General features: G+C 45.7%; 4 protein-coding genes across 5 annotated transcripts in view; 2 read left to right on the top strand and 2 right to left on the bottom strand.

Annotated features, from left to right (window-relative positions):
- Positions 1 to 9: 9 nt before the first annotated feature.
- On the top strand, positions 10 to 1,116 carry LOC130372505 (small lysine-rich protein 1). Its single transcript, XM_056578550.1, has 3 exons — positions 10 to 51; positions 179 to 225; positions 330 to 1,116. Exons 2-3 carry the CDS (start codon positions 223 to 225, stop codon positions 597 to 599), a joined length of 273 nt encoding a protein of 90 aa, XP_056434525.1. The 5' UTR covers positions 10 to 51; positions 179 to 222; the 3' UTR covers positions 600 to 1,116.
- On the bottom strand, positions 932 to 1,746 carry stmp1 (short transmembrane mitochondrial protein 1). The gene is made up of 3 exons (XM_056578551.1): positions 1,581 to 1,746; positions 1,260 to 1,313; positions 932 to 1,116 (listed from the first exon to the last, which is right to left on the bottom strand). Exons 1-3 carry the CDS (start codon positions 1,593 to 1,595, stop codon positions 1,045 to 1,047), a joined length of 141 nt encoding a protein of 46 aa, XP_056434526.1. The 5' UTR covers positions 1,596 to 1,746; the 3' UTR covers positions 932 to 1,044.
- A 110-nt stretch (positions 1,747 to 1,856) lies between these two features.
- Positions 1,857 to 21,794, top strand: LOC130372609 (dynamin-1-like protein). Of its 2 annotated transcripts, XM_056578711.1 has the most exons (19): positions 1,857 to 2,131; positions 2,604 to 2,745; positions 5,003 to 5,049; positions 5,137 to 5,208; positions 5,768 to 5,854; positions 6,599 to 6,761; positions 8,522 to 8,642; positions 9,247 to 9,378; positions 10,348 to 10,554; positions 11,967 to 12,087; positions 13,140 to 13,295; positions 15,132 to 15,221; positions 15,601 to 15,693; positions 16,223 to 16,276; positions 16,989 to 17,036; positions 18,287 to 18,412; positions 18,586 to 18,695; positions 19,345 to 19,504; positions 20,640 to 21,794. In XM_056578711.1, the coding sequence occupies exons 1-19, from the start codon at positions 2,030 to 2,032 to the stop codon at positions 20,694 to 20,696; spliced, it is 2,088 nt and encodes a 695-aa protein (XP_056434686.1). In that variant the 5' UTR covers positions 1,857 to 2,029; the 3' UTR covers positions 20,697 to 21,794. The 2 variants fall into 2 exon arrangements, with proteins under 2 accessions (XP_056434686.1, XP_056434688.1); XM_056578713.1 differs by lacking the exon at positions 16,989 to 17,036 and having other exon boundaries at positions 1,858 to 2,131; positions 20,640 to 21,793.
- The window catches only part of LOC130372883 (troponin T, fast skeletal muscle isoforms-like), a 116,914-nt gene continuing 110,518 nt past the window's right edge, over positions 21,117 to 27,512 (bottom strand). The window contains exons 12-15 of the mRNA XM_056579043.1: positions 27,249 to 27,361; positions 26,079 to 26,169; positions 24,307 to 24,344; positions 21,117 to 22,139 (exon numbers count right to left, since the gene is read on the bottom strand). Coding sequence (XP_056435018.1) covers positions 22,100 to 22,139; positions 24,307 to 24,344; positions 26,079 to 26,169; positions 27,249 to 27,361 — 282 coding nt within the window. The 3' untranslated portion in view covers positions 21,117 to 22,099. The remainder of the gene's footprint in view (positions 22,140 to 24,306; positions 24,345 to 26,078; positions 26,170 to 27,248; positions 27,362 to 27,512) is intronic.

A 27,512-nucleotide genomic window follows, 5' to 3' on the forward strand; every position in this document is an offset into this window, starting at 1 on the left:
GCCATCACTGTCCCATTCCAGGCTAAGCTGTTGCTAGTTTGAAGTGCCAAGGTAAGACCCATTTCTTTAAATCCAATACACACTGCCAGACATGATAATACATGTTATGCATCATATCAGTCTCCTATCTGACTAAGTTAATGAATTCCTAATTATGTATTCCTCATTCATGTTGAAGGATATGACTTATCACATTGGAATCTGAATAGGAATGCCTTCATAATGGTAAAGTACATTAACTAGTAACTTCTGAATGCTGGACTTTGATAAGTGGTTTTGTCTGTAAACTACAGTAGGTGTTTTATGCTCTATTCTTTTTGTATTCAAAGCCCCCAAAATCAAAGAAATCGAGGGCAAACAGCTCGAGGCCTGCCAAGAAGACGGCCAAACAGAAGCCAGCTAAAAAGAGATCTTCAAGTGCCAGGACATCCCAGGCTGAGGTAAACATTCTCAGCCCAGCAGCCATGGAAAACCTGTACTACATTGCCCACAATGCTGCGGACTGTCTCGAGTTAAGAGGGTTTGGGTTGCAAAATTCAAAGAAAAAAAAGAAAAAGAAAGGGAAGGGACGAAAGAAGAAATCCAAGGGCAAAAAGTAGCCTATGAATGGACCAAACCACAGAATGCACACAAAAGACAAGGACAATGGTACCTTCTGCATATATTTGGAATTACATAATGATAACCTGCATATCATATCTAGATAGCTGCAACTATTGAAAGATTATTTCCTGAACTTTGAGACCAGATCATTGGTTTATTATTAGTGATACCACACAATTTCAATCTCGCAAATTCCAGCAAGTGCATTATATAATGTGTAAAAATATAGGTCAAACAGTGAATTATAAGGTCAACATTGCCTTTTGGACCACTAGTTTAATTCAAATCCAATCAAAATCTGAGATAATACTGGCAAAGGCACTGTTAGATTTTCAGTAAAAGAGTCATCCTTTTTTTTTTTTTCCACGTATGCAAACGTATCATTTAAATAAAAACAAAATATTTCCAGTTTCTTTCTTCCCCTCATTATCTCATGTGACATTAGTCTGGCGGCTTCTTTTTTGCCTCCACGTCCTTCTTGAAGGCTTCTATTTTCTTGGCAATGTTGGGTACCTTGGAAATTAATTAGGTTATCAGTTGTGTCAATAATGAACTCTCGCGAGACTTCATTTCTGAACTAACGCTGTCAAATATCGAATATGGACATCATGATGAATGTGTGATCCTTTGATCTATACTTTCTATAGTATACATACATCATAGTTTTGAGCCAGGTACATCCCCACGACGTTCCCCAACGTGAAGCCTGCCTGTAAAGGAAAAATCATAACGTCAAACATTACATAGTATTTTTGGCACAATTGTATGAATAGTAATCTTATCGTTGAGTCTATACAATACGTTTATCAGAGATAAACAGACGTTGAGCTTACACAATGGTCTGGATGGAGATAAAGCGGATAATACAGCCAACAATAATCATGCAGTTTCAAATATTACGGGTATAAATATGTAAGGAAGAGCATCGCTTCACATTCAACTAAACCCGTCAGACGCCAACGATTAACGTAACTCACCAGAAACTGCAGCATGTCGGAACGAAAGCGCACAACAAAGTCACCAAACAGTTGCCGTGGTCGTGTTGTCTTGTTACCACTCCGTGAAGTTTGACGGGAGAAAGCGAACTGAAAGTTGTCGATCAGGAGCTCGCAATGTCGTCCGCATACATAAGCGCATGCGCAGTTCACGCCTGGATAGATATTCACGTCGAAGTACGTCACGACAGTCGTAAATTGTGCTGCCGACCGTGGTTGTAGTTCTTTTACGTCATCCCTGTTGAACCCTTACCGGCGGGGCCGTCGGAGGAAACTTCATATCCCAGTTCCCGAGATAACGTTCTCCGGGTGGGTGTGTTGTTGTAATGGTGGTGACAGTTAGACATTGAATGACTTTGGCTCCATCACAGCATTGCAGCAGCGGTTTCATTTGTTTAATTGTCCCCAATCGTTGAGTTTCTTCCGTGAACATGGATGCTCTGATCCCGGTCATAAACAAGCTGCAGGATGTGTTCAACACGGTCGGAGCAGACATTATACAGCTGCCGCAGATAGCAGTGGTCGGAACCCAGGTAAACCCCCTCACATGATGTGCGTCTCCTCCTAGTGAAATGCTGTTTATGCTAATAACCTCTAGCCAAACAGGTCAGTGTGGATGAATCTGAATAATGTATATATCTAGGTGCATACTCACTGAGACAGTCAGCTCTGAGACTAAACTATGAAACAGTCAGCGATAGTGGTGCTGCTGATACAACGCTATTTGTAGTGCAACACACATCATATTAACTAGTATTCCAGCGACATGCACTGCCATACATCGCTAGAAGACTAGTTAACATGATAATATGATGGTGCAAGGTATGTTTTGTAATATAGACCCTCCACTGTACTCTTCATGTGAATCATCCATTCTGCATTGACATTCTTGCCATGTATTGATTGCATTGAACTCCAATCTGACTGGTGCATGTACATGCATTGCCACCAGCAGGTCTTGTTGCCACGTCCTCACGTCTTGCTGTGTTGTCACGTTGTCTACAGAGCAGTGGAAAGAGCTCTGTGCTGGAGAGCCTGGTTGGCAGAGACCTGCTGCCCCGTGGGACCGGTGTCGTTACCAGGCGACCGCTGATCCTGCAGCTGGTCCACGTGGACCCTGGGGACGGCAAGAAGTGTGACGAGAACGGTGTGTGACATTTATCGAAATAGACCCACTGCGAAGAGGTGTCAGGGCCAGGGCAAACCCAGTGGTCGCTCGTAACACAAATGATGGGTCTAATACTGTTAGTACCAGGCAAGGGGGGAGGGCTTATTTCCTCTCGGTTAGGCTACTACCGGTGCCCTGGTAGGTACGATTAGTTTTTTCCATTATTAGTGTTATGAGTGAAACCTGTGTTGCACTAGGACACCTCCGTGAAAAGGGTCAATGGAGTAGTCTTTGTTGGTTAAAGATGGGATGAGAAGTTGATATGCTTCATTCAAGGCCCAACCCGCACCTAATCCTGTACTGTTTCAGATATCTGAAAAGAAAGTATTGCTTTATTATTGTGTGGGGGTAAGAAGGAGGATGAGGGTAAGAATGGTCTGGTGATGAGGACTCCCAGGCGAAAGGTTCTGCGTTCGAATCCCAATGTCCACATGGTGCCTTCCTGAAGGCATTGAGCTAGCTGCCCTTACCCTACTCATTCACCTAAAGTAAAGACTTGGGCCCAATCCCATTTCCACCCCTTACCCCTCCCCCTTCCCCTTGCCCCTCAATACAGAGGGGTAAAACGTTCCCCTAAGAAATGAGACATGGGGTCCTTTGGAAGCTTCATTTCAAGGGCTACGTAGCCCTACGTCTTGGCGATAGCCCTTAACTGAAAGGAGAATTGAGATAGCCCTACCCCTACAAAAACAAGGGGGAGGGGGAAGGGGTGGTAATGGGATTTGGCCTTAACGTATAGTAATGAATCTCAGTAGAACTTACTTGATTGACCTAGTGGCAATCTGTCCCGGCTTTAGAAATGTTGCATGTTTTGCCCCAGGATTTCATTGGTCGATTAATCAATATATCGTTAGAAACAGGTTTCCTTTCAGAAACATTGAAAAAGGGCAAAAAACATTCTCATACGTCCACTGTGTCCTGTCTTTGCCATTTGGGGACAACTAGACTCAATAGATCACTTCTTATCGTCCAACAATCATAATTTGTGTTCTCCTCATCAGCAGACTGCACCATGTGGAAAAACCCTGTCCATTCTAAAGATGGTCTGTACAGGACAGGTGTCCTCACTTTAATAGCCCTGGCTATCCCCTGTTTCCCTAGAACAACACCCAGCTAGCCCAGATTCCTTTATTTATCTGAAGAGCAACACACTCCGTATGGATCCATAGTAATAGTCGTTGTAGTAGTAAACGTGGTGGTAGTAGTTGTTGTAGTAGTAGTTGTTTTAGTAGACATAAGAATCCGCATAATATATCAGTTTGCCAATTTTATCAGCTGATATTGGCCTATTCCCGATATATCGCTATCGTAGTTTAAGTTTGCCGATATGACAAATGGTGTCAATGTCTAAATAGAATTACCTCCTATATAAATCCTCTACTTTGGTGGTTGATCCTCTAGATGCTTTAACTGAGCACATCCACATAAACTAGGGCTGGGCGATTAATCGGAATTTGGAAAAAAAAAAAGTTTTAATGTTTTATAGAAAGGGCAGCTGGATACATATCTGTATATCATTTTAGATTATTTTTGACCATTTTGTGTACTTTTTTAAGGCACAATTTGAAATTTCTCAGTTACAATTTTTTTGGGGGGAGAGACATGCTGAATAAATACAACATGTTTTCAAACTCCAAAATAATTGTTTGAATAATCGTGATCTCAATATTGACCAAAATAATCGTGATTATGATTTTTCCCATAATCGAGCAGCCCTAACGTTAACCCTCCCTAGACTTATACCATGTTCTGGGTGAAGGTCAGTAATTAATCCCCATCAGGGTAAGAGTTAGGGTCCAGGGGGGACATCACAAAGACAACAAGTAAGAATTAAGCATACACTCAACTCGGAGAAGTTCTCTACCGCGGTTTTTATTGTGCAGATGTACTTAGCCTTCTATTTTAATGTTAGCTCTAAATCAATTCTGGACCTCGTGACCTCTGAGCTGGCTAGGGGCATGCTCCCCTCGCAGCTAATTGGTTCCTCTAGCTCATGTCATGACGATATATCTATATTTTGAATAACGGTCGATATCAATATCGGTTATTTTTCCCTCCCTAATATCTGTATCGGCATCGGCTCCTGAAAAATCCAGCATCTTCTAGACATGTCCAGTTAGACCATGACATATACATACTACACCTTTAGCCTAGTAGCCACTGATGTTCATGAGCTTAGAGCTGTGATACGAGAATAACTAGGCTTTTGGTTTGTTTGTTTTCTTGTTTGTTGCAGGCAGAGAAGGAGAGGATTGGGGAAAGTTTCTACACACCAAGAATAAGGTATGAAGTTACCCAGGGAGATATGATAGGGGTTTGAAAAGCAATACAAGCGTGTTTTTGTGTGTTCATGACCTTTTGTTTTCTCAGATCTTCACAGATTTTGAGGAAATCCGACTGGAGATTGAAAATGAAACCGAGAGAGTGTCGGGGAGCAATAAGGTGGGTTCTATTTCAAAGTTAAAGCCCTACTTCAACCGCTCAACACATCTCAAATAGAAAGTCTGCTTTCAGAATTTTTTCAAGAACAGTTGCATGTTTGGTAAAAAAATAAGAATATCGTAAGTTTAAATATTAGGATATGATGATTTCGACCTTAGACCTATTTCATCAGTTGATTTTATTTCATGTGATTTCCCTTGATAGTATTGCATCTTTGTCTCGAAAGCTTTTTTTTGTAAAATCTCTATTCAATCGTCGTCGTCGTAGAATTTAGTGTTCAAATGGCATCTACTTAGAAATGTTCCAGGGGTCCTTCTATACAATTTCCTCTGCCCCCTTTATTATTATAAGCTCCCAAAATAGCTCCTTTTTATTATGTGTCTGATTGCGGCTGTGAATTATGTAGCACCCTTCTCCTCCCGTCTCTCACTCTCACTCTCAAACTCTTTCTCTCTCTCTGTCTCTCTCTCTCTGTGTCTCTGTGTGTGTCTCTCTCTCGCTCTCGCTCTCTCTCCTTCTCGCTGTCGCTCTCTCTCTCTCTTTGATTATACACCTGCAGGGGATCAGTGATGACCCCATCCACCTCAAAATCTTCTCCCCCCACGTCGTCAACCTCACGCTGGTCGACCTGCCAGGCATCACCAAGGTAACGAACGCCCTCAGTGCACCCGACTCTCACTGAGTCTCACAAATCACTCTTGAGATGAATATGTAAAGGCAATCTGCTTGAATGAGGCATGAGGGCTTTTCACTTTCTTTCGCTCAGCGTTTGTGTTAACCAATCATGTCGCCCGAGGAGGCAATCTATAAGTGTGTAATTGGCCAACACAAACTCTGCAGTAGTGAACGTATTTTTTTAAGCTTTCAAATAAACCCCATGTAGACTGGCCAACGTAGACATACACTTATTCAAATCCACTTCTAAATGCTCTATCCACCTTTGTTAATTAAATGTTCTCCTGTATAATATCTCTGAAACTGAACAGGGAACAAGGTGTGACTCTGCCCCCCCCCCCCCCCCCCCCAGAGGTGCTGGATGCAAGTTTTTATCTAACGCCTTATTTTCGTATTAATTACTCTTTGAGGTTATGCTCTTTAGTCTTTATTTTTGATGTCTTTATCTGAAGAGGATATTCAGACACGTGTCATGTCCGATGCAGGTCAGGGGTTATGTCATCTTGGTAGCCTGCTGACATTGGGGGATCGAACCCAGTACCTTTTCAGCCGTCTCTGAGGTTTCCTAGCTCCCTTTTTATCCGGGGTATGGTCCCCTTTGGACCTTACCCATGAGTCCAAAGTGGATTCACACCGCCCAGATTCCGACTCGGTTCGCTAACGAAGAACCAATCAGCGTGCACGTCTTTCCAACATTGACCCCGCCCCTCCCCAGGTGCCGGTGGGCGACCAGCCCCAGGACATCGAGGTCCAGATCCGGGAGCTCATCCTCAAGCACATCGCCAACCCCAACTGCATCATCCTGGCCGTCACCGCCGCCAACACGGACATGGCCACCTCCGAGGCCCTGAAGGTGGCCCGCGAGGTGGACACCGACGGTAGGGCCTCCAGAGCTGGCTTGGTCCCCGCGTCACCTCCGAGGCCCTGAAGGTGGCCCGCGAGGTGGACACCGACGGTAGGGCCTCCAGAGCTGGCTTGGTCCCCGCGTCACCTCCGAGGCCCTGAAGGTGGCCCGCGAGGTGGACACCGACGGTAGGGCCTCCAGAGCTGGCTTGGTCCCCGCGTCACTCGGAAAAAACAAGTGGCAAGAGTGCTGTAGGAGGCGCCACGGTGGTGCACAGGGTTAAAGCGCGTGCTAGGGGTGTGCATGGGTACACGTGTACACATGTGTAACCGGTTAGTAAATGAAAACCGTAAAAAAAAAAATAATAATCACCGCGTCATTGTTTCAGTGGGAATCGCGACGGTCCGTACTTTCAACATAAAGTTTACATATTTATAATTCGAAATTCGTCCCAGCCTTTATACCACGGATACTCTAGGGCAGGGGTGCCCAACCAGTCGATCGCGGTCTACCAGTAGATCGCCGACAGATCCCAAGTCGATCGCGAGGGGTGAAGAAAAAAAAAAAAAAAAAAAAAGTTTTTTTTTTTTTTTTTTTTTTTAATGAAATTAAATTTGCGCGGGACATATACGCGCGGTAGCGCATGTGCTGTTAACAGCAGTTGAAAGCCGTCAACAGTAGTTACACACTCCTAAACGTTGGCATGGCTGAGGGGAAACAAGCTAAGACCTACCATTTTCACCCTGAGTGGGAGGAAGATTATTGATTATCGTTGAGAAGGTGCTGTGCGCAGACGGAATGAAACCCCCACTGAAGTCCGTAGGTTCACGATACAACCCCCCCCCCCCCCCCCCCCCCCCCCCGTCAACAATTGTTCTCTGCCCCCCCCCCCCCCCCCCCCCCCCCGGCTTGAAGGTAGGTTTGCTGGTAGATCTCGGGAGGTTGGCTACTTGAAAAGTAGATCTTTGGTCAAAAAAGGTTGGGCACCCCTGCTATAGGGTATATAGCATATAACCGCGTTTTCTGATTACAGTTTAATGCAACAGTATGCTGACGACATCCTAATCAACACCGCAACTGCAAATTAACCACACGGAGATAACCGTGGCAACCGGTCAAACAAATTTTCGTTTTGCGATCATTCTGCGCGCGCATCCGCCGTGTTGATAAACAAATAATCCCCTATATGGTGCGAGGGAGACAGCGGGCGCTCACATGAATTTAAGTAGTTAATAAAAATAAATATTTAAAAAAAAAATATATATATATATATATTTTTTTAAAAATATTTATTTTTATTATTATTATTATTGTTATTACATATATTTTTTTTAAATCATTCATTAATAAAAAAACGGTTAACCGTGTACACGAAAAAAAGGGGTTGTGTAACCGTTCAAGATTTATTGTAACCGTTCATCCCCTAGCGCGTACCGTGTAGACACTGTCCTGAACGCCGGAGCCGGAACGTACAATGCGTCCATGAAACGCTTTGGTGCGGGTTTGTTTTGTTTTGTTGGCAGCGTTGAGCAATGAGCATATTTTCCGAATGTGTTAAACAGTGTTTTTATCCCTTTTATTGTATTGCGTTCTTAAGATCATTTCGACATTTCACATGTATTTGAGATGTTTAACATTATTTCAGATGTTATTTCATGTATTTTAATAACAGTGCATGTGTAGTTAAATGAAATGTATTTTCGTAGTACATGAATTTGAGCTATGTTGTAGTACATGAATTTGAGCTATGTATGTGTACATGTATGCATTCCATCTACTGTGTGTTGCTCCCAGGCAGGAGAACGCTGGCGGTGGTGACCAAGCTGGACCTGATGGACGCCGGCACCGACGCCATGGACGTGTTGATGGGCCGGGTCATCCCCGTCAAGCTGGGCCTCATCGGGGTGGTCAACAGGTGGGGATGGATCTGGCTTTATGCTACGCTACACAACGTTACAGTATACTACACTACACTACAATACACAGCGTTACAGTATACTACACTACAATACACAATGTTACAGTACACTACACTACAGTACACAACGTTACAGTATACTACACTACACTACAATACACAACGTTACAGTATACGACAGTACACTACAATACACAACATTACAGTACACTACACTACAATACACAGCGTTACAGTATACTACACTACACTACAATGCACAATGTTACAGTATACGACACTACAGTACACAACGTTACAGTATACTACACTACACTACAATACACAGCGTTACAGTATACTACACTACACTACAATGCACAATGTTACAGTATACGACACTACACCAAACTACACTACACTGCACTGCACCTCATTACACTGCACTACACTTCACTACACTGCCCTATGCTACACACTAGACTAGACTACACTATGCTATGAGCAGCTCGCCCTAGCTGCTCAATATGCAGGGGGGGGGTTGATTTCATATCGGAGCCCCCCAATACTAAGTTTAGAAGACTCTGTGTAGTATTCATGATTTTGTCTTTTTCTTTTTCAGGAGCCAATTGGACATCAACAACAAGAAGACTGTGGCCGACGCCGTCCGTGACGAACACGCCTTCCTGCAGAAGAAGTACCCCTCCCTGGCCAATCGGAACGGGACAAAGTACCTGGCCAGGACTCTCAACAGGTGACGCAATCAATCAGCATCTTTGAGCTCATGAGCGTCAAGTTTGCATTTTGTTTGCGTGATTACGTTTTATGTGCCGTTAAAGTGCAAAAATGCTGTTCAAGTGTTAAAAAGTTAAAAGGTAGAAAATAGAAAAAACTATAATTACATTATTATATTGAAGTACATTATAGTACTGAATTTAAAGGCGCTGCAGGTAAGAAGAGCTAATTTCAGTCAATAAGTTCAGAATGGCGTTGCCATCAGTCAGCTATAGGGTCTCTCTTCCGCTCTTTACTGTGATCTCTCTTTACAACTCTCAAATCATACCTACAGCACCTTTAACCGCGACACATCCAATCAAATTAATTACACAATTAGTTACAATGATAATGCATAATGAATCATTTATAATTACATTGCCTCCAGATCATATATTATAATCAATTATAGTGACGAAATAATAAGAGCAGCTCCAATGAAAATGGTTGCGTTGTGAATAAACCACACCGATGTATTTTCTTGTTGATTGCCTTTGACATTTAAAAGGCTGTGCATTATGCAAGTCCCCGATAGCGGTTGATGTTCAGGGATCAATCAAATATCACGATGATACTGTGGAGAAGGCTCATCGTGTGTGTGTGTGTGTGTGTGTGGTTGTGTGTGTATATGTGTGTGCACGCCTATATGCATCCATGTGTGCGTTTACGCACATGGTTTCACACCCATCTGTATCTGTGTATGTGCGCGTGTGTGTGGTTGTGTAAATGTGTGTGCCCACCTATGCATGCGTGTGTGCATTTAAGCGCATCTTCGAGTTTGTGTGTGTGCGTGTGCGTGCGGGCATGTGTGTGTCTGTGTGCGTATATGCGTTTGTGCACGCCTATGCACGTGTACTGTGTGTGTGCATTTACACACGTGCGCGTGACCTGTATGTGTGCCTGCGTGAGCATGTGTCCCATCTCCGTTTACCCGTATGCCCCCCGTCAGACTGCTGATGCACCACATCCGGGACTGCCTGCCGGAGCTGAAGGCGCGCATCAACGTGCTGGCGGCCCAGTACCAGTCGCTGCTCGGCAGCTACGGCGAGCCCGTCGAGGACCAGAGCGCCACGCTGCTGCAGCTCATCACCAAGTTCGCCGCCGAGTACTGCAACACCATCGAGGGCACGGCCAAGTACATCGAGACCACCGAGCTGTGAGTCCACCCCCCGTCCCGCGGACCCCTCACTTTACATTAATAATCAAACGGCGGTTGAATAATTGAACGGTCTGAAGGCAGACAAGTTCAAAACCTGGATGAACGGGGACGTTTCGGTGTCTGTCGTTTTCGTTATTTATACCGACCAATCGTGTTGCTGGATCTGTGATCTGGGAGGGCGTAGTTGATTAACAGCGGGCGCGAACTCGGAGTGCAGTGGTAAAGTGCTCCCTGTGGGAAGACAAGCGAACACATCCGATAGGGATGCAAAGCTTCCTAGAAAAAAAAAAATCTGTAAAGGTTTTAAATCAACACCTTGTAGACTGGCCACTGTTGGATTGCACTCATTAAAACCTAAAACAATTCTGAGTATCTCTTTAACATACAGGAAACCAGGTGTCCCTCTTCCCCTTTCAGTGTTTATGTTTGTTCAGGCTCTGAGGCTTCTCCCTCCAGAAGTTCTGCAATAACATATAACTAACAACTCACTCACTCGTGACACTTTCTATTCTCAGCCCCACGGGGGTGCTGTTGCTTCAACCAAGCAAGGGGTTTGGTGGGCGATAGTCTCAGAAATCAGACTTTGGATTGTTATCTAAAGGTCATATCTGGGTGATCATGTCGTTTCTCTTTCTTTTCTTCATATTTGTTTTGTCCAGTCATGTTGCCGGAAGAGGGAGTTGTTAAACACGTAATTGCCTATTACCAGCAAACACAAACTCAGCCAGCCCTAGTCAAGAGTAAAATAGTGTCTGTGAAGGTTTAAAATGAACACTGTGTACACAGGCCACTGTAGAAATACGGTTTGTCTACTTGTGCGAATCAGTTGTAACACAAACAAGGTATAGCTATTTCTAGGGCTGCTCGATTATGGGAAAAATCATAATCACGATTATTTTGGTCAATAGTGAAATCACAATTATTCAAACGATTATTTTTGAGTTTGAAAACATGTATTCAGCATGTCTCTCCCACTGTAAATCACTGCATACAGTAGATGTCACCATTCAACAATAAAACCCAACAATACCTGGAAGGCAAGGCATGCACAAGAAGGCGGGGCTTATCGAACAGGAAGTGGAAAGTTCATGACAGATGAAAATGTTCGAATTTGTCTCTAAAGGCTCAGTTATGGTTGCATGTCGACGTAATGCAAGGGGGTTTACTGACCCCTTACGTCCTTGCGGACCTTTCTTTGCGTCCACCGTAAGGGCCTGACGCGCGCTTCCCAAAAATTGTACCCTTGCGTCAAGGTTTCGCAGCAGCAAGGGCTGTGATTGGTCCGTTCACTAAAACCGACGCAGAAACAAAACCGGTTATTGCGTTGCGTCGACGTTGAACCGTAACTGAGCCTTAGCGTCACGGATGACCTCTTGACCTCCTCCTTCCTCTTCTTCTTCGTCCGCCAGGTGCGGCGGTGCGCGGATCTGCTACATTTTCCACGAGACGTTCGGCCGCACGCTGGAGTCGGTGGACCCTCTGGGCGGTCTGAACACCATCGACATCCTGACCGCCATCCGCAACGCCACCGTGAGCACAGCGTCCACTTCCTGTCTGTCTGTTTACCGTCCATCCTCACCACTTCATGCGTCAGCCTTGAGGACACTAATGGCGTGTTTCCATCGAGCGGTTTGTTCGATGGAAAATACTTAGCCGTGCTGAGCCGTACCTGTTTTTCGGTACTCCTCCGTTGGGGCGCCAAGCAGTTCTGAAAGGGTGCCGAAAAGTTGTCGCTACACACACCGTCCGTGAATTGGTCGACAGAATCGTCACTTAAATTCGACAGGGGGATAAAAACAGACAAACACGGTACCCGCGATTATTCAGGCGGGTTAATTGAAGCCATGCAAACGGCCGTGAATGCAGACGCCGTTCATTATGGCGCCGGTAAAGAAGGCGGGGCATGTTGTCCAAGGCTGCTCGAGGGCGGGGTCTGTAGGACGTTTTGGGGATCGAACGCGGAACCTTTTTCGGAGGTGGGACTCAAACCTCCTTAGCTTCTAGGCGGCGTATGTACATCCCCCCCCCCATTCCCCACCGCTCTAATTTAACTCCCTACTTCCACACAGCCACGCCCACTGATACCTCATCAGGCGTACGCAAACAAGCTCTGACGGTGTGCATCCCCTTCCCTTCTGCCTGTCTGTCTGTCTGTCTGTCTGTCTGTCTGTCTGTCTGTCTGTCTGTCTGTCTGTCTGTCTGTCCCTCTGTCCCTCTGTCTCTCTGTCCTTCTGTCTCTCTGTCCGTCTCTCTGTCCCTCTGTCTCTCCCTCTCTCTGTCTCTCTGTCCTTCTGTCTCTCTGTCCGTCTCTCTGTCCCTCTGTCTCTCCCTCTCTCTGTCCCTCTGTCTCTCCCTCTCTCTGTCCCTCTGTCTGTCTCTCTGTCCCTCTGTCTGTCCCTCTCTCTGTCCCTCTCTCTGTCTCTCTCTCTGTCCCTCTGTCTGTCTGTCTCTCTGTCCCTCTGTCTGTCCCTCTGTCTGTCCCCCTGTCTCTCCCTCTCTCTGTCCCTCTGTCTGTCTGTCTCTCTGTCCCTCTGTCTGTCTGTCCCTCTGTCTGTCCCTCTGTCTGTCCCCCCCCCCCCCAGGGCCCACGGCCCTCCCTGTTCGTGCCCGAGGTTTCCTTCGAGCTGCTGGTGAAGAAGCAGGTGAAGCGTCTGGAGGAGCCCAGCCTGCGCTGCGTCGAACTGGTGCACGAGGAGATGCAGCGCATCATCCAGCACTGCAGCAACTACAGCACGCAGGTAGGGGGCGCTGCAGTACCTACAGCACACAGGTAGAGGGCACTGCAGTACCTACAGTACACAGGGGGTGCTGCAGTACCTACAGTACACAGGTAGAGGGCGCTGCAGTACCTACAGTACACAGGTAGAGGGCGCTGCAGTACCTACAGTACACAGGGGGCGCTGCAGTACCTACAGTACACAGGTAGAGGGCGCTGCAGTACCTACAGTACACAGGTAGGGGGCGCTGCAGTACCTACAGCACGCAGGTAGGGGGCGCTGCAGTAACTACAGTACACAGGTAGGGGGCGCTGCAGTACCTACAGTACACAGATAGAGGGCGCTGCAGTACCTACAGTACACAGGGGGCGCTGCAGTACCTACAGCACGCAGGTAGGGGGCGCTGCAGTAACTACAGTATACAGGGGGCGCTGCAGTAACTACAGTACACAGGTAGGGGGCGCCGCAGTAACTACAGCACACAGGTAGGGGGCGCTGCAGTTACTAAAGGACACAGGGGGCGCTGCAGTAACTACAGCACACAGGTAGGGGGCGCTGCAGTACCTACAGCACGCAGGTAGGGGGCGCAGTAACTACAGTACACAGGTAGGGGGCGCCGCAATAACTACAGTACACAGGTAGAGGGCGCAGTGACTACAGTACACAGGTAGGGGGCGCCGCAATAACTACAGTACACAGTTAGAGGGCGCAGTGACTACAGTACACAGGTAGGAGGCGCTGCAGTACCTACAACACGCAGGTAGGGATTCGCAGTGCACTGCAGTGACTACAGTACACAGGTAGGGGGTGCTGCAGTGACTACAGCGCGCAGGTAGAGGGCGCAGTGACTACAGTACACAGGTAGGGGGCACTGCAGTGACTACAACACGCAGGTGAGGGGCGCTGCAGTGACTACAGAGGGCAGGTAGGGGGCACAGTGCACCGCAGTGCTGATGTGACTGAAATGGGTTTTAAAGGGACTTCTTTTAACCATAGATATTCTTCTTTGTCTTATTCTAAACTCTTTTAAATAATGTTTTATTATTATAATGATGATATAAAGTGGCCCAAACTACTGGAACTCTCTCTGTCCTCCTCCTCTCTTAATATAGCACTACTCTTTTATGCTTTTTAAAAATGGTGAATATTGATGTCGGTAAGATTGAAGCCATTATAGAGACGTCAGCTATTGGTGATTGAAATGCCCTCCGAGACGAATAGATCTTTGAGTTGGCCCTGCCTGCCTCTGTATGGCAAGATTTCGATTTTTGACCACTCCTTACTAATTTGTGACCAATCGGGGCATCTCTTCCCTGATTGGGTTGGTAATCCATCTTGTCTGGAATCTCAATGATGGAGGGAGGAAAAGTTTTTGGGGGTTTAATTAAATTTCTTTGCTCTATTCTCCTGCTCTTTTTAAGCCTGTCAAATCTTACCCACAGCAACTTCAAGGTGACATTTAAAACCATTGTTTTATGATTTTGTCTCTTTATACCTTGAAAAGTGCCTTATAAATACAGTTTTATCATTATTAATGATGTTATGAACTCGTCTGCACTACCACACCTGAATAATGGATGAAGTCATCTATACCCCAATATATTTTATAATGTTCCTAAGCTACCTCACTTTAATATTGCGATACGCTTAAAGCAGATTAGTACCCCAGTGATTATTACCATCATTAGTATACAACTTGGCTGTGTGTCACATCCTCTCTTGTTCTGGGTCCATTTGGACGGTCTTGTTCACACTTAACTCCCAATGCTTCTTTCTCTGGTGTTCTCATTTCGAGTAATGAAGTTATGAAACTCATAATGTGTGTGTGTGTGTGTGTGTGTGTGTGTGTGTGTGCAGGAGCTGCAGAGGTTCCCCAAGCTACACGACGCCATCGTGGAGGTGGTCACCTCCCTCCTGAGGAAGCGTCTGCCCATCACCAACGAGATGGTACCTCTTCCTCCTCCTCCTCCTCCTCCTCCTCCTCCTCCTCCTCCTCCTCCTCCTCTTTCTCCTCCTCCTCCTCCTCCTCCTCCTCCTCCTCCTCCTCTTTCTCCTCCTCCTCCTCTTCCTCCTCCTCCTCCTCCTCTTTCTCCTCTTTCTCCTCTTTCTCCTCCTCCTCCCCCTCCTCCCCCTCCTCCTCCTCCTCCTCCTCCTCCTCCTCCTCTTCCTCCTCCAGGGCCCAGTACAGAGACTACCACCCAGGCTTAGCTCTCCCCCTCCTATTACACCCTTATCAGCCCGGCCTCTCACTGAGTTTAAATTGAAGGTGTTTCATGAACCATGATGATGTTTTTCATTATGTCATTATTCATTCTTATCTTGATAGGTCCATAATCTGGTGGCTATTGAGCTGGCCTACATCAACACCAAACACCCAGACTTTGCAGATGCCTGTGGGGTCCTCAACAACAATATAGAAGTATGTACTTTTTGTTTTTGTATTATGTTTTATAATAAAGTCTCCAAATGTACTTTGGAGATAGTGGCCGTGCTATTGATTTTAATATGGACTCGTGTGTGTGTGTGTGTGTGTGTGTGTGTGTGTGTGTGTGTGTGTGTGTGTGTGTGTGCTTCTCAATAAGTACTGTCTTCCAGTAAGAAGAGTGCAAAAGTTTCAGTTTAGTAACTTTTCCTTTTTTTCCACTCATCCATACTTTTTTTAATTAGATGAGTGGATATATAATGTATTTATTTAGGTGTTCTTTAAGAAGTTCAATCTTGAAGAACAAACGAATGAATGCAATAAGAAATTAGATTAAACAAGTACGGCTACAACAGTTATTTTCTTCCTCTACTTGAGAAAGTTAATTAATATTTGTATTCAATAGTGTGGAATTGCTCCCTCAACGTATACTAAAAAAATAGACCTATCTATAAAAACAAATGATATATATTTACATGGACTTTAAACTTTTGTTAATAAAGTTCCCATATCTTGTGTGTTGTAGGAACAGAGGAGGAACCGAATGAGGGAGCTTCCCACTTCAGTGCCCAGGGACAAGGTAAGAGCAGACCAACCCAACGATGTTTGATATTGTACCACCGCCAGGCCTGACGTGTGTACTCTGTGATATGTATTTGTTCTTGCTAACACAAAAGCTCCGGAGAGGAGCTTGCAACGGTCCACACGGCGTGATTGAAGTCAGGCGTCGGTTGTTTTAGATGTTTTGCTGTTTTGCTCACAACACTTCAAGATAATGATCTGGCACGAAGAAGTGCGCCGGATAGCTTCTGTCAAGGAATTTATATACCCTTGATCTATCTCTCTCTCTCTCTCGCTCTCGCTCTCGCTCTCGCTCTCGCTCTCTCGCTCTCGCTCTCTACCTCCATCCACCCTTACCGCTCTCTCTTTCGCTTTCTCTCTCTCCGCATCCTTCTTGCTCTCGCTCTTTCTCTCTGTCTAGCTCTCATTTTCTCTCTCTCTCTCTCTCTCTCTCTCTCTCTCTCTCTCTCTCTCTCTCTCTCTCTCTCTCTCTCTCTCTCTCTCTCTCTCTCTCTCTCTCTCTCTCTCGCTTTCTGTCTCTGTCACTCATTCTGTCTCCCGCTCTCTTTCTCTCTCTCTCACTCTCTCCTCCTCCTCCTTCTTTCTCTCTCTCTTCCCAAACCTCAAAAGGTCTCTCAACTGCCAGCTTGTATTTTCTCTGTTCTTCATTATCTTCCCCTGCTTGTTCCTCTACTCTCTCCCCCCCCTGCCTCCCCCCTCTCTCTGGCTAGTCTGTTGGTCGAGGTGCGGCCCCCCCACTGGACATGGACGGTGCCAAGGTGCTCGCTCAAACGGCTAAGCTAGCCCACTAGCTAGCAACTGGCCTGAACTAGCCCGCTAGCTAGCAAGCTGGCTAAACCATCCCACTGGCTAGGGAGTGGGCTAAACTGGCAGACTAGCTCCTAAGTTTGCTTAACTGGCAAACTAACAAGTTGGCTTGTTAACAGCCGGGCGAACTAGAAAATTGCCTTCTAGCAGCCAGGCTCGCTAGTTAGCTGGCTAGCTACGCTGGCTAGCTACGCTGGTAGGGGCCGGTTGTTGGTTGCGTTTTTATTGGGGGCATGAGTCGGCGGATTGGTGTGTGAAACGGGCATGGTTGTTTGTAGGAATGCTCCTTGGTTTGCAGTCTACTCGGATACCTGCTTCTCGCCTTCATGCCTTCTTCTTCTTCTTGTCTCGCCTTCCTCCTTCTGTGTTGGTTTGCTATCTGTGAACTTTTCGTGCCCCCTCCCCAGTGATGCTATGCTTGTCTTTCAGAAAACAACTTTCTTAATTGCAGGAGCTACTTCTCAACTTGACCAATGCTCCCTCCTAACTAATTTGTAGATGTCAAAAGCAAAGTGATTTATGCATGTGCTGTTTGGCTGAAGGGATATCCGGCTCCTCCCTACAGATAAAACTGCTCCGTCTCGAGTTCAACAGAGAGCTTATTTACCTGATCTGTTCTCCCCGATATCCAGTGCTGTACGCCTCGATGTCTTTGTCTTGATCTCTCCTCTAATCGTACCATTAAGCGTGTGTATACTTCTGTTAATCCTCTGCTCTCTCTCTCTGTCTCTGTCTCTCTGTCTCTGTCTCTGTCTGTCTCTGTCTCTGTCTCTGTCCCTGTCTCTCTCTCTCTCTGTCTCTGTCTCTCTCTCTCTCTCTCTCTCTGCTCTCTCTGTCTCTGTCTCTCTCTCTCTCTCTCTCTCTCTCTCTCTCTCTCTCTGTCTCTGTCTCTGTCTCTGTCTCTGTCTCTGTCTCTCTCTGTCTCTCTCTCTGTCTGTCTCTGTCTCTGTCTCTGTCCCTGTCTCTCTCTCTCTCTGTCTCTGTCTCTCTCTCTCTCTCTCTCTCTGCTCTCTCTGTCTCTGTCTCTCTCTCTCTCTCTCTCTGTCTCTCTCTCTCTGTCTCTGTCTCTGTCTCTGTCTCTGTCTCTGTCTCTCTCTGTCTCTCTCTCTCCTCGTTCTGCGCTGCCTGGGCGCCCTGCGTCTCCCTCCTCTCCTCCTCTCATTATGGTTTTGAACCCGGTTGTGTTCCCCGCTGTCTGCAGGCCGGCGGGCCCCAGGCGGACGGGGATGGCACGGGGAACTGGAGGGGGATGCTGAAGAAGGGGGAGGAGGCCCCTGGCTCGGGGCCCGGGAGTCCCCTGAAGGGAGCTGTCAACCTGCTGGATGTGGTGAGGATAAGGGCCCACCGCCACGCTCCTCGAAGCTAAGCGCAGCGTTTTTGGTTTTGTTTCCTTTTTGGTGTTTAATGTTTAACGTCAGTCGTTGAACTCAGCCTGTTCGCTCTCCTCCTCCTCCTCCTCCTCCTCCTCCTCCTCCTCCTCCTCCTCCTCCTCCTCCTCAGCCCGTACCGGTGGCCAGGAAGCTGTCGTCACGGGAACAGCGGGACTGCGAGGTCATCGAGCGGCTCATCAAGTCCTACTTCCTCATCGTGCGCAAGAACATCCAGGACAGGTACGGGAGTTTTCCGCCCACGTGCCGTTTTAGAAACCTCCCGATCAACAGACTGTGAGCGCGATGTGAGAGAGACTACTGGAGGTGCCCTCTGAGAAGAGACCGGGGGGGACCGAAGTAGACGTGGGAGGAAGGAGTGGAGCAGGACCGGGCGAGGCACGGACTCCACGGACGCCCAGAACCGCTCTGGGTGGAGAGGGCGTTTAAGACGACTACGACAGTCAGAGAGGCACCACCCTCAGGAGAGGAATAATTCCCAGCCTGGATAAAATAAACTATGATGATGATGATGATGACATGTAACTACGCAACTACGCGTCTGTCCATCGATTGACTTTAACTCAAGACCATCATAAGGGTCACAGGGCAGCCATAGCCCAAGTAGGCCAGCCCACGTAGTCGTCCTCATCCCGACTCCCACAGCCTCTTCCCAGGGGACCGTATCTGAACGCTTTCAAGCCGCTGGCACCAGAAACTTCCCATGAAAGACTTAACCGTGTTTGTCTACGACACACACTCTTAATTTCTCTGGTTTCAAAACCAGTCCCCCCGTTGTCTCCTGCTCCATCTGCTGCTGAGGTAACGCACCATCTGTTCCCTCTCTGTTCGTCTGTCCACCCCCCCCCCCCCCCCCCCACCCTGCCTGCAGTGTGCCGAAGGCGGTGATGCACTTCCTGGTGAACCACGTGAAGGACAGCCTGCAGAGCGAGCTGGTTGGCCAGCTGTACAAGTCCGGCCTCCTGAACGAACTGCTGACCGAATCGGAGGACATGGCTCAGCGGCGCAAGGAGTCGGCCGACATGCTGCAGGTGAGCGCAGAGACGGAGGGGAAGGTCGCGTTTGTTGTTGTTTCACCCGGCGGTGAGCTTCAACACCTGTTCCTTCACTATGGAGGACACGACTTATGGCGGTTTCAAAGTCAAAGTACTCTTTTTTTGTCAATTCATACAAATGCACAAGACAAATGGAGGGTTCTAAATTTTGTTTGCCGGTGACCAACGGTGCATTAAGTATAAAAGGATAAAATTAGATACGGTAATTAAATTTGTGGTTGAGGGCAGGACGAAAGTGGTATGTGAAGGGAATGTTGACTGTTGATGGTGGATGATCTGGGCCAATCATAACTCTCGGATTTCTATAAGCTTCCTTATAAGTTTTCTCTAATGACGGCGCATGTATCATCGGTTCTAAGCCGCTTTGACGACCACTTTGGGCTCAGATAAGTAATAGGCTTACTTACTAATTGGTGTAGAGTGTACAAGGGCGTGTCGAGGAGTGAGAAGGAGTGTCTGGAGATTTAGGGGCGAGGGGTGAGCTCACTGTAACACGACTACAGTCGAGAGACCGCCGCACTCAAGCATCATAACCAGGTTATGATGTTTGGTTTCAGAGCCTTGTACGTGTCCATCCAATCAAAGGCCAGCATCAACCTCTCTACGGCAGGCTACAGCTAACCTAGCTTAGCTTTGATTCTTGTAAACATCGAAATCTTGTGATAGCTCTACTATTAAAAAGTTTGTTTGGCTCGAGTAATATACAAAACGCAGACACTGTTGGGGAAAAGGCCGGTGACTATATAGTCTTCAGATTGAGTAAGATAGAAAATGTATAATGAACAAAAGAAAGCAAGATCAGCTTTTGTTGTAGTTTACATTTGGTGTAGTGAATGTTGAGCGTGCGTTGAAGGATGGATGCACGTAGGATTCGAACAAGCTCCCCTTGATGGAACTGTGGTATCCTAACTCAACCATTGTCTCTCTCTCTCCCTCTCTCTCTCTCATCCTCTCTCTCTCTCTGTGTGTGTGTGTGTGTGTGTGTGTGTGTGTGTGTGTGTGTGTGTGTGTGTGTGTGTGTGTGTGTGTGTGTGTGTGTGTGTGTGTGTGTGTGTGTGTGTGTGTGTGTGTGTGTGTGTGTGTGTGTCTTGTTCTTCTTTGTTTTCAACAGGCTCTGCAGAAGGCTAGCCAGGTGATTGCAGAGATCAGAGAGACTCATCTGTGGTGATCAAGTAGATGTCAAGTGGACCACCTCTAGGCATGGAGCCCGATGATCTGGGCTCGACTCATCTTGTCTGAGAGAGGTCTGCTCCTATCCCCATATCACAACACTGTGTCATGAAACAAAGAAGACACCTTCCTGTCTGAAAAGAGCTGCAAGTTCTCAGATTTGCCACGGTGAATATGCACTGCCGTATCCCCGGCTATATTTTGGTAAATGAATAAGTACCCCAGCCACCCAAAAGGGGAACTAAAGTTGGCCATGTTTAGAAATTGAATCTGATGCATATTGCTTAGGTCTGTGTTGCACTGTTGCGTTTAGTTATTGTGAAGTATAACACCAGGTTGTTATTATAATTTCCTTTTTAAGTTATTCTTTTCTGCGAACACATCCACACAAGAAACTCCTGGAGGAATTATGATTGAATTCAGCTGAAGGGCAAAAAGTGTGTTTTATTTCTTGTCAGGCAACCAAGTAGCAGTATAATGACGGGCCGGTTTTTGTTTTTGCAGCCACACAAAGAATTCTCGGGTATGTTTTGGATCTGAGAAAATTAGAAATCGCATCCATAATTCATTTAGCTTTCTATCTGTTGCCGGTAGCATTTTGAAAATGAGCGTATTATAATGTGGGAAGAAGCCAGGGGAGCCCTGAAGGGGAAAGGGTTCACAGAATTCTAATGTATGAGTTACTCACAGCTTTCAGCCTGTTGAACAAAAGCTACGTAGTTTACATACTCAAATCACTGGACTTAGGCACATCACTGATTTCACTGTACCATGCGGTATTGTATAGTAAGATATGTCCATAGGCACTCTATGCTAATTTAAATACTTGTTAGGTGTGTGTGTTTGTGTGCGTGCATGCGAGTGTGTGCGTGTGTGTGTGTGTGCAAGAGCCCAAATCATTGTGACCGTTCACTGCATTAAGTTATTTCATTGTTTACATTGTGCCGAAAATATGTGAAATTTAGTTGTTAATAATGTTATTGTCTGTATGTGAATGACTGTGAATATAATTTCCCTGATGATTAAATACATTTATGTTGTTGATACAGCTTTTTTTTTGGGAAGTGTTCGGATCGTTACGTTTAAAATAAACAAAACGAGCAATTCAATTATAAAAGAAATGGCTTATTCTAAAACCGAAGCTTAACTGGCGTCCACTCTGGCGCACACACAAAAATAATTACAGTTTAAAAGAAAAAAAGGAACCCCACACAAAAAAACTCTAATTCATATTTATTGTGTTTTGTGGCCGAGTAGATTTTAATTTGCTCGGAGGCTGGTTTTGGACTAGTCTACATGAAATGATACCAACAATACAAGTGTAACCCCGTGGTGGTTTACTGTCGCCGTCGCCGTCGGCGGCCGGGCCCCAGTCCGCCTCTCCGGCTCTAGGGGTCAGGTCTACCTCAGCCGGCCCTTGGCCTTGCCCCTGCCTTTGGCGCTGTGGGGGCAAACCAAACAGAATCATGGGTGAGAGGACCTCGTCTGAGGCATTAAAGGTTATACCACCAGGTGTGATTGATTAGCCGTTACTCGATGTTTTCAAAAATCGGCCTTTTCTGTCAACACAAGCGGGCGTGTCCCCCTAGACGTGCGCTGGATAGATCAGTCTACCAGCCTTCCCTGTGGACTGTAGCAAACGTTGCACATCTATCCGTCATACATCTAGGTGGACACGCCCACCTGTGATGTCAGAAGAGGCCAAATTTCAAAACGGCTTGCAACGGCTAATCACACTCACACCTGGTGGTATAATATGTCACTTTTAACCTTGGAAAAATGTTATGGTACAATCCTTACTCCTGATCTGGAATACGTAAAATATTTGATTTATTTGCACGAATGTTTAAAATCTCTAGCTCTCTCTACATATCTATCGGTCTCTGTTTATCAAGAGCATCTATATCAATCTATCCATCTATGTATCTACAGTATCTCCATCATCTATCTATCAGTAGCTAGGTTCAGTATATCTCTCTCCTCCTTTCATTGCTCTCTCTCTCGCTGGGTATGTGGTGCAATGTATGTAGGCCTTCAACATCGCAATTTGTGAATGCATTTCCCTTTCATGAAGAAGTAGTAAGTGGAATTAGTGCTTGGTGACAAGATGCGGGGCGTGAACAGATGGAATGGGATATGCACATTGGGTAGCATGCCTTTAAATGTTGAGGAACTGCACAACACATCTCTCACACAGGTCAGCGTTAGATGGTATGACAACATTGGTGTCCAATTGGCAGCAGTTGTTTACCTATAAGGTTTATTTAAAGCGTGTTTTTCTATGCGCCGTTGGCCTCAACATTTGCCTGCAGTCTAGCTTGACAAAAGGCCCTTGGTTAGACTGACAGAGTATTAAGACTTACCGGATTTGCATTTCCTTCTGCCTCAAAGACTGGCTGAACTTTTCCTTTTGTACTTACTTATACTGAAGAATGACTATTTTTTTTGTCAAAGAATGAACTTTGAGGGAAGACACACACTTTTTGAGACGTTTGGGGATTTTGAACAGAACTACATTGAGGAAAACTTCAAATTTGATTGACATCAGACTGATCCCACCGGGAGGGGGGGGGGAGGTTCCGTGGCTTTAACAGAACAGACGAGGACCTCGTTTCATAAAGTTTGCTAACTAAGGAAGACTTCGAAGCACAAAGAGGGAGTCACATCGCCGTGGGTGAGGAGGACACAAGCTTTCCAGGTGATTGGTTGATTGATTGGATGACTGATGGTTGGTGATGAGGAGAGGGAAATGAATGAAGAAAATTAAGCAATCCATTAAAGAGAGTGATGAGTTGACCGAGAATGGTGTCCGTAGTTACATGAGACGAAGTGTCAGGAGAAATATGATGGCAAGAAACATACTCTTTTGATTGTTAAAAATAAGATTTCCATGCATGATATGAGCAAGGCCTTTCGTTGTTTTGTTTTTTCCCCGGTGTTCCGATTTAGGATGTCACCATAGAAACCAAAGCAATGGCTTACTTGCCTGGTACGGTGAACGCGTTGGGTAATGAGATATTTAATAGTCTTGTGTGAAGTGAATACAATATAAGGAGCTGTGTGGAGAAAATGTGTATCTGACAGTTTTGCGCGGAGCTCCTGCTGTTGTACTTCCCTGCTCTGTTGTTTGTGGTTTATTTTTAAGAAGTAATTTCCACAATAACCACATGTGTGTACAAGCAGAGGAATTCAAATTCAGATTGCTTTAAGTATCCTCTGGGAAATGTTTTGGTTTCAATTGCTCTGCGCAAGATGATAGAAAATAGAATAAATGTACAGTAAAAAAAATAACCTGCCATTCTACCCCCCGTTTTATGGTGTAATTACCCGTATCTTGCCTGCATTGGCCCTGATATTGTTGGCGTTTTACGCCCTGTATTTGGTGGCAGGGCTAGGGTGTAAACGGGGGGTACAAAGATATCAAACACAAAAAAAAAGTGTTAAGATGCGTGATTGTGTGAATATTATTGAATAATGGCCTCGTTTCCACCCAGAGACTTGGGTGTATATTTCATCTGTCATCTTTGAACAGGAAAAATAAACCAATAAAATAAAACCAAGGCTCTTGTTTCCAAGGAGAGAGGTGATGTTGAGTTCTCCCTGCTTACCTCTGGTTGTCATGAACACGAGCCAGGAGCTGATTGATCTGTGAAGGACATATAACAACACAAAGGGACAGCGCTAGACAGGTGCACAACAGCCACATAAAGAAACACGGCACAAGAACTCTCCTGAGCCAGAAACTGGAAGAGACGGCCCTCACTAGGCGAACACCACGATGGAGCTTGGTAAGTGATTCACTGATTCATCAGCACTAACCACTTCAGCCTTTCACCGTGCTTCCAGCTCCAGCGAATCGAGCTTGCACCACCATCGACAGCATATGCCAGAAGACGTTCGTCAGTCGAATTATTTTTCTCTCGTGACTTCTGCATGACTATGCTTTTGTTCCGAAAATAAAAGATGCAAGGTTTTTGTTGGGTTTATTCGTTTTTTTCTCTTCCATTTCAATTTCGACTTCTTTTTTTATTTTTCCACTGTCGTGTCAACTCTTTGTCAGGCTTCACAGGGGGCTTCGGCTGCTGGAAAAAGTTTTCTGAAAAGGTCACATCGACTTTGCGTCAAATGATCCCGCTGAAGCGTGTGTCTTTCCAGTCTTCGTTTCGAAAAAAGACCCTCGGAAAAAGCTCAGAAACCCCTTTTGTTTCTTTGAATCAGTTTGGCTGGAAGCAGGCTTCAGATGGCAGGCAGACGGGGTTGCTCCATTGCCAACGTTGTCAATGTTATTTTTCGTGGCGTTTTTACCCATCAGATTCGGCTCCACCATCACCATAAGAAAACCAGGGTGTGTCGTATTGTCCTGTTGTGAAAGCGACCCACTCTTCTGAGAGGCGCTCTTCTTGCACCTCCATGGACAGGAAGCAGCAGGGAAAGAGACAAGCAGGTGGTTCGAAGATGAGAGGGGAGAGGAATAGCATGTGGCAGAAGACCGCAAGGCTCAGAACTGAACCCGGGGTGCTACAACCCAGCCTAGATAGTTAGCGCCCAAGGGGAAATTATGGTAGCCCACTTTGGCGGTAACCCCATCTAAGTCACATTCTTTGAACCGCGATTTAGGTGTGCGACACATACAACACAGACGGGGTAAACGGTATCACCTTGAGGTCGTGGGGTCCAGCCAAACCATCGGTCCGTTGTCCCCACAGTGAGTGCTTGCCTGACACTCATAGCAGTAAGTACAATGGTCAAATGAAGCCAAACTCTAAACAAGCAGGAACAAGGCCAAACCCGCCACATGTACTCACAACTTCTGTTGCTCAGAGACTCGGTTCTGAAGCACCTTGATCTGAAAGTTAAGTCAAAGTAGTTTTGATTTTTTGTTTTCTGTTTTTTACGCAGTTTAACAGTTGATATCCCGGTGACCGTTTCAACCGAAGCTAGCTAGTGACTGCTGATGCTTTGCAGAGACAGCGAGCTCAAAACCATGTTCTTATTATTATTTTGCACATTCCTGCTACTTTAAACTGGTACGACTTCGCCAAGCCGAAACAGCTGTTGTGGTTTGTGGTGTTGTTCCAATGTTTAACGAAAGCAACCTCTTCTGTGGAAGCAACATAATCAGTTACATTTTAAATCAAAATAGAACAAAGACCTTGCTTTGACATACTTGTCAGTGTGTTCTGAAAAATGCAAGTTATTGCAACTTTAAACTCTCTTAATTAAAACAACGACAAAATATAATTAAGGAATCATTGCCATGAAGGCTCTACTTCTGCTGAACATACTAAGTTGTAGCTTTGAATTTGATTATATTTTTACTTTAATATTTTAAGTTCATTGTTGACTTACTTTGTTTTGTGTAGAAAAAACAATAACTCACATCGTATTTCTGTTTCTTCAGCACCTCACACAGATCAAACTTCTCGGCCTCGAGCCCCTTCAGCCACTTCCACAGCTCGCTGGCCTTTTCCCTTTAAAACATAATATATAATATGTATACGTAATAATATCATATAGAGAGACAGACCAACACTATCGCTCGAAGCTAGCGATTTCCAACCTGGTTCCTGGGTGTAATTGTAAAGATTTTTTTAATCTTTGCTTTGTTCATATTTATTGAATTAGTGCAATATTATATCTGCTAATCATAGCCAAAGTGAAGACCAGAAATAGTAGCACACCTCTGCTTCTCCGATTTTAATAGCCTATGCCACTACAATATTAATAATCAGGCTAACTGATAATATGCTGTATAAAGTTGGACAACAGTGCTGTGCACTACCAACAATAGGAAGCCATAAAAGCTTCAATGCAGCATCGAATTAAGTAACATATCTTCTGGTTCTTAGTAGCCTACCATTCTATATCTTCCATTCCGCCCCTACTCCTAGGAGTCCATGTGCGGAGGGATCCCTTATCTGTCGTCTTAATCAAGGTTCCTTCCCCCTGCACTTTAGAGGGCTTAGGGGCAGGTGGGCGTGGTTGCATAATGTGTAATGTGAAGCCCTTTGAAACTGAAACTGATTAAGGGCTATACAGACAGACTTGAATGGATCTGTCCGTCTCACTCTTCAAAAAGCACCCGAGACTCATCTCATCCGGTGAACGGACTCGTCTCGTATGCATTATTCTGGTGGGACGCTTTAGTAGCACCTGGACTGCTAATGAAAAGTAAGGAGCTGGCTAGCGACTTTGCCCTTCTATCCAAATGAAGTAGAAGTCGTTTTTTGTAAACTATTCTTTGTTCTCAGTCCCACCTGGAAGTGTCTTCAGATAAATGAGTGATGAGTGAGTGACCTTGGATATAATGTCATCAAAATTAAACCAAAATGGATGGAAGTAGGACTGCTGGTAAATACTTTATTGTCTACTATATACTACACTAACTATAGGCCCTGTCATATTTAAAACCCCATCATACACGAAGCCAACTGATCCTCAGTCTCCTTGACATCTCGGACTCACCAATCAAGATGTCTGATCCAGGAGGAGGGCGGGGCCTATGACTGTTTGGGACACTGAGGTATAAATATGGCTTGGCAGGACGTACTTGACTTTATCCTCGTTCAGGTTTTCCATGACCAGAGGCTTCCTGCGGTCAGACAGGATCTTCCTCTTCTTCTCTCTCCCCGTCTGCTTCTTCGCTCCCTTCTTACTGTCCAGCTTTACACACACACACACACACACACACACACACACACACACACACACACACACACACACACACACACACACACACCTCAACAGACACCAAGACACACAAACAGAGGCAGATGCTAAGTTGTGTGTATGTTTGTGAGAAGTGTGTGCATAA

The sequence above is a fragment of the Gadus chalcogrammus genome, chromosome 19 (assembly GCF_026213295.1).
Source record: "Gadus chalcogrammus isolate NIFS_2021 chromosome 19, NIFS_Gcha_1.0, whole genome shotgun sequence".
NCBI lineage: Eukaryota > Metazoa > Chordata > Actinopteri > Gadiformes > Gadidae > Gadus > Gadus chalcogrammus.

Bases quoted from the DNA above. Each gene is read 5' to 3' on its own strand.
- stmp1 (XM_056578551.1), bottom strand. The intron at 1,117-1,259 runs GTATGTATACTA...TTAATTTCCAAG, and splicing joins ACCTGGCTCAAAACTATGAT to GTACCCAACATTGCCAAGAA.
- LOC130372609 (XM_056578711.1), top strand. From the start codon at position 2,030: ATGGATGCTCTGATCCCGGTCATAAACAAGCTGCAGGATGTGTTCAAC. The intron at 5,855-6,598 runs GTAACGAACGCC...GCCCCTCCCCAG, and splicing joins ACCTGCCAGGCATCACCAAG to GTGCCGGTGGGCGACCAGCC. The intron at 10,555-11,966 runs GTGAGTCCACCC...TTCGTCCGCCAG, and splicing joins TACATCGAGACCACCGAGCT to GTGCGGCGGTGCGCGGATCT.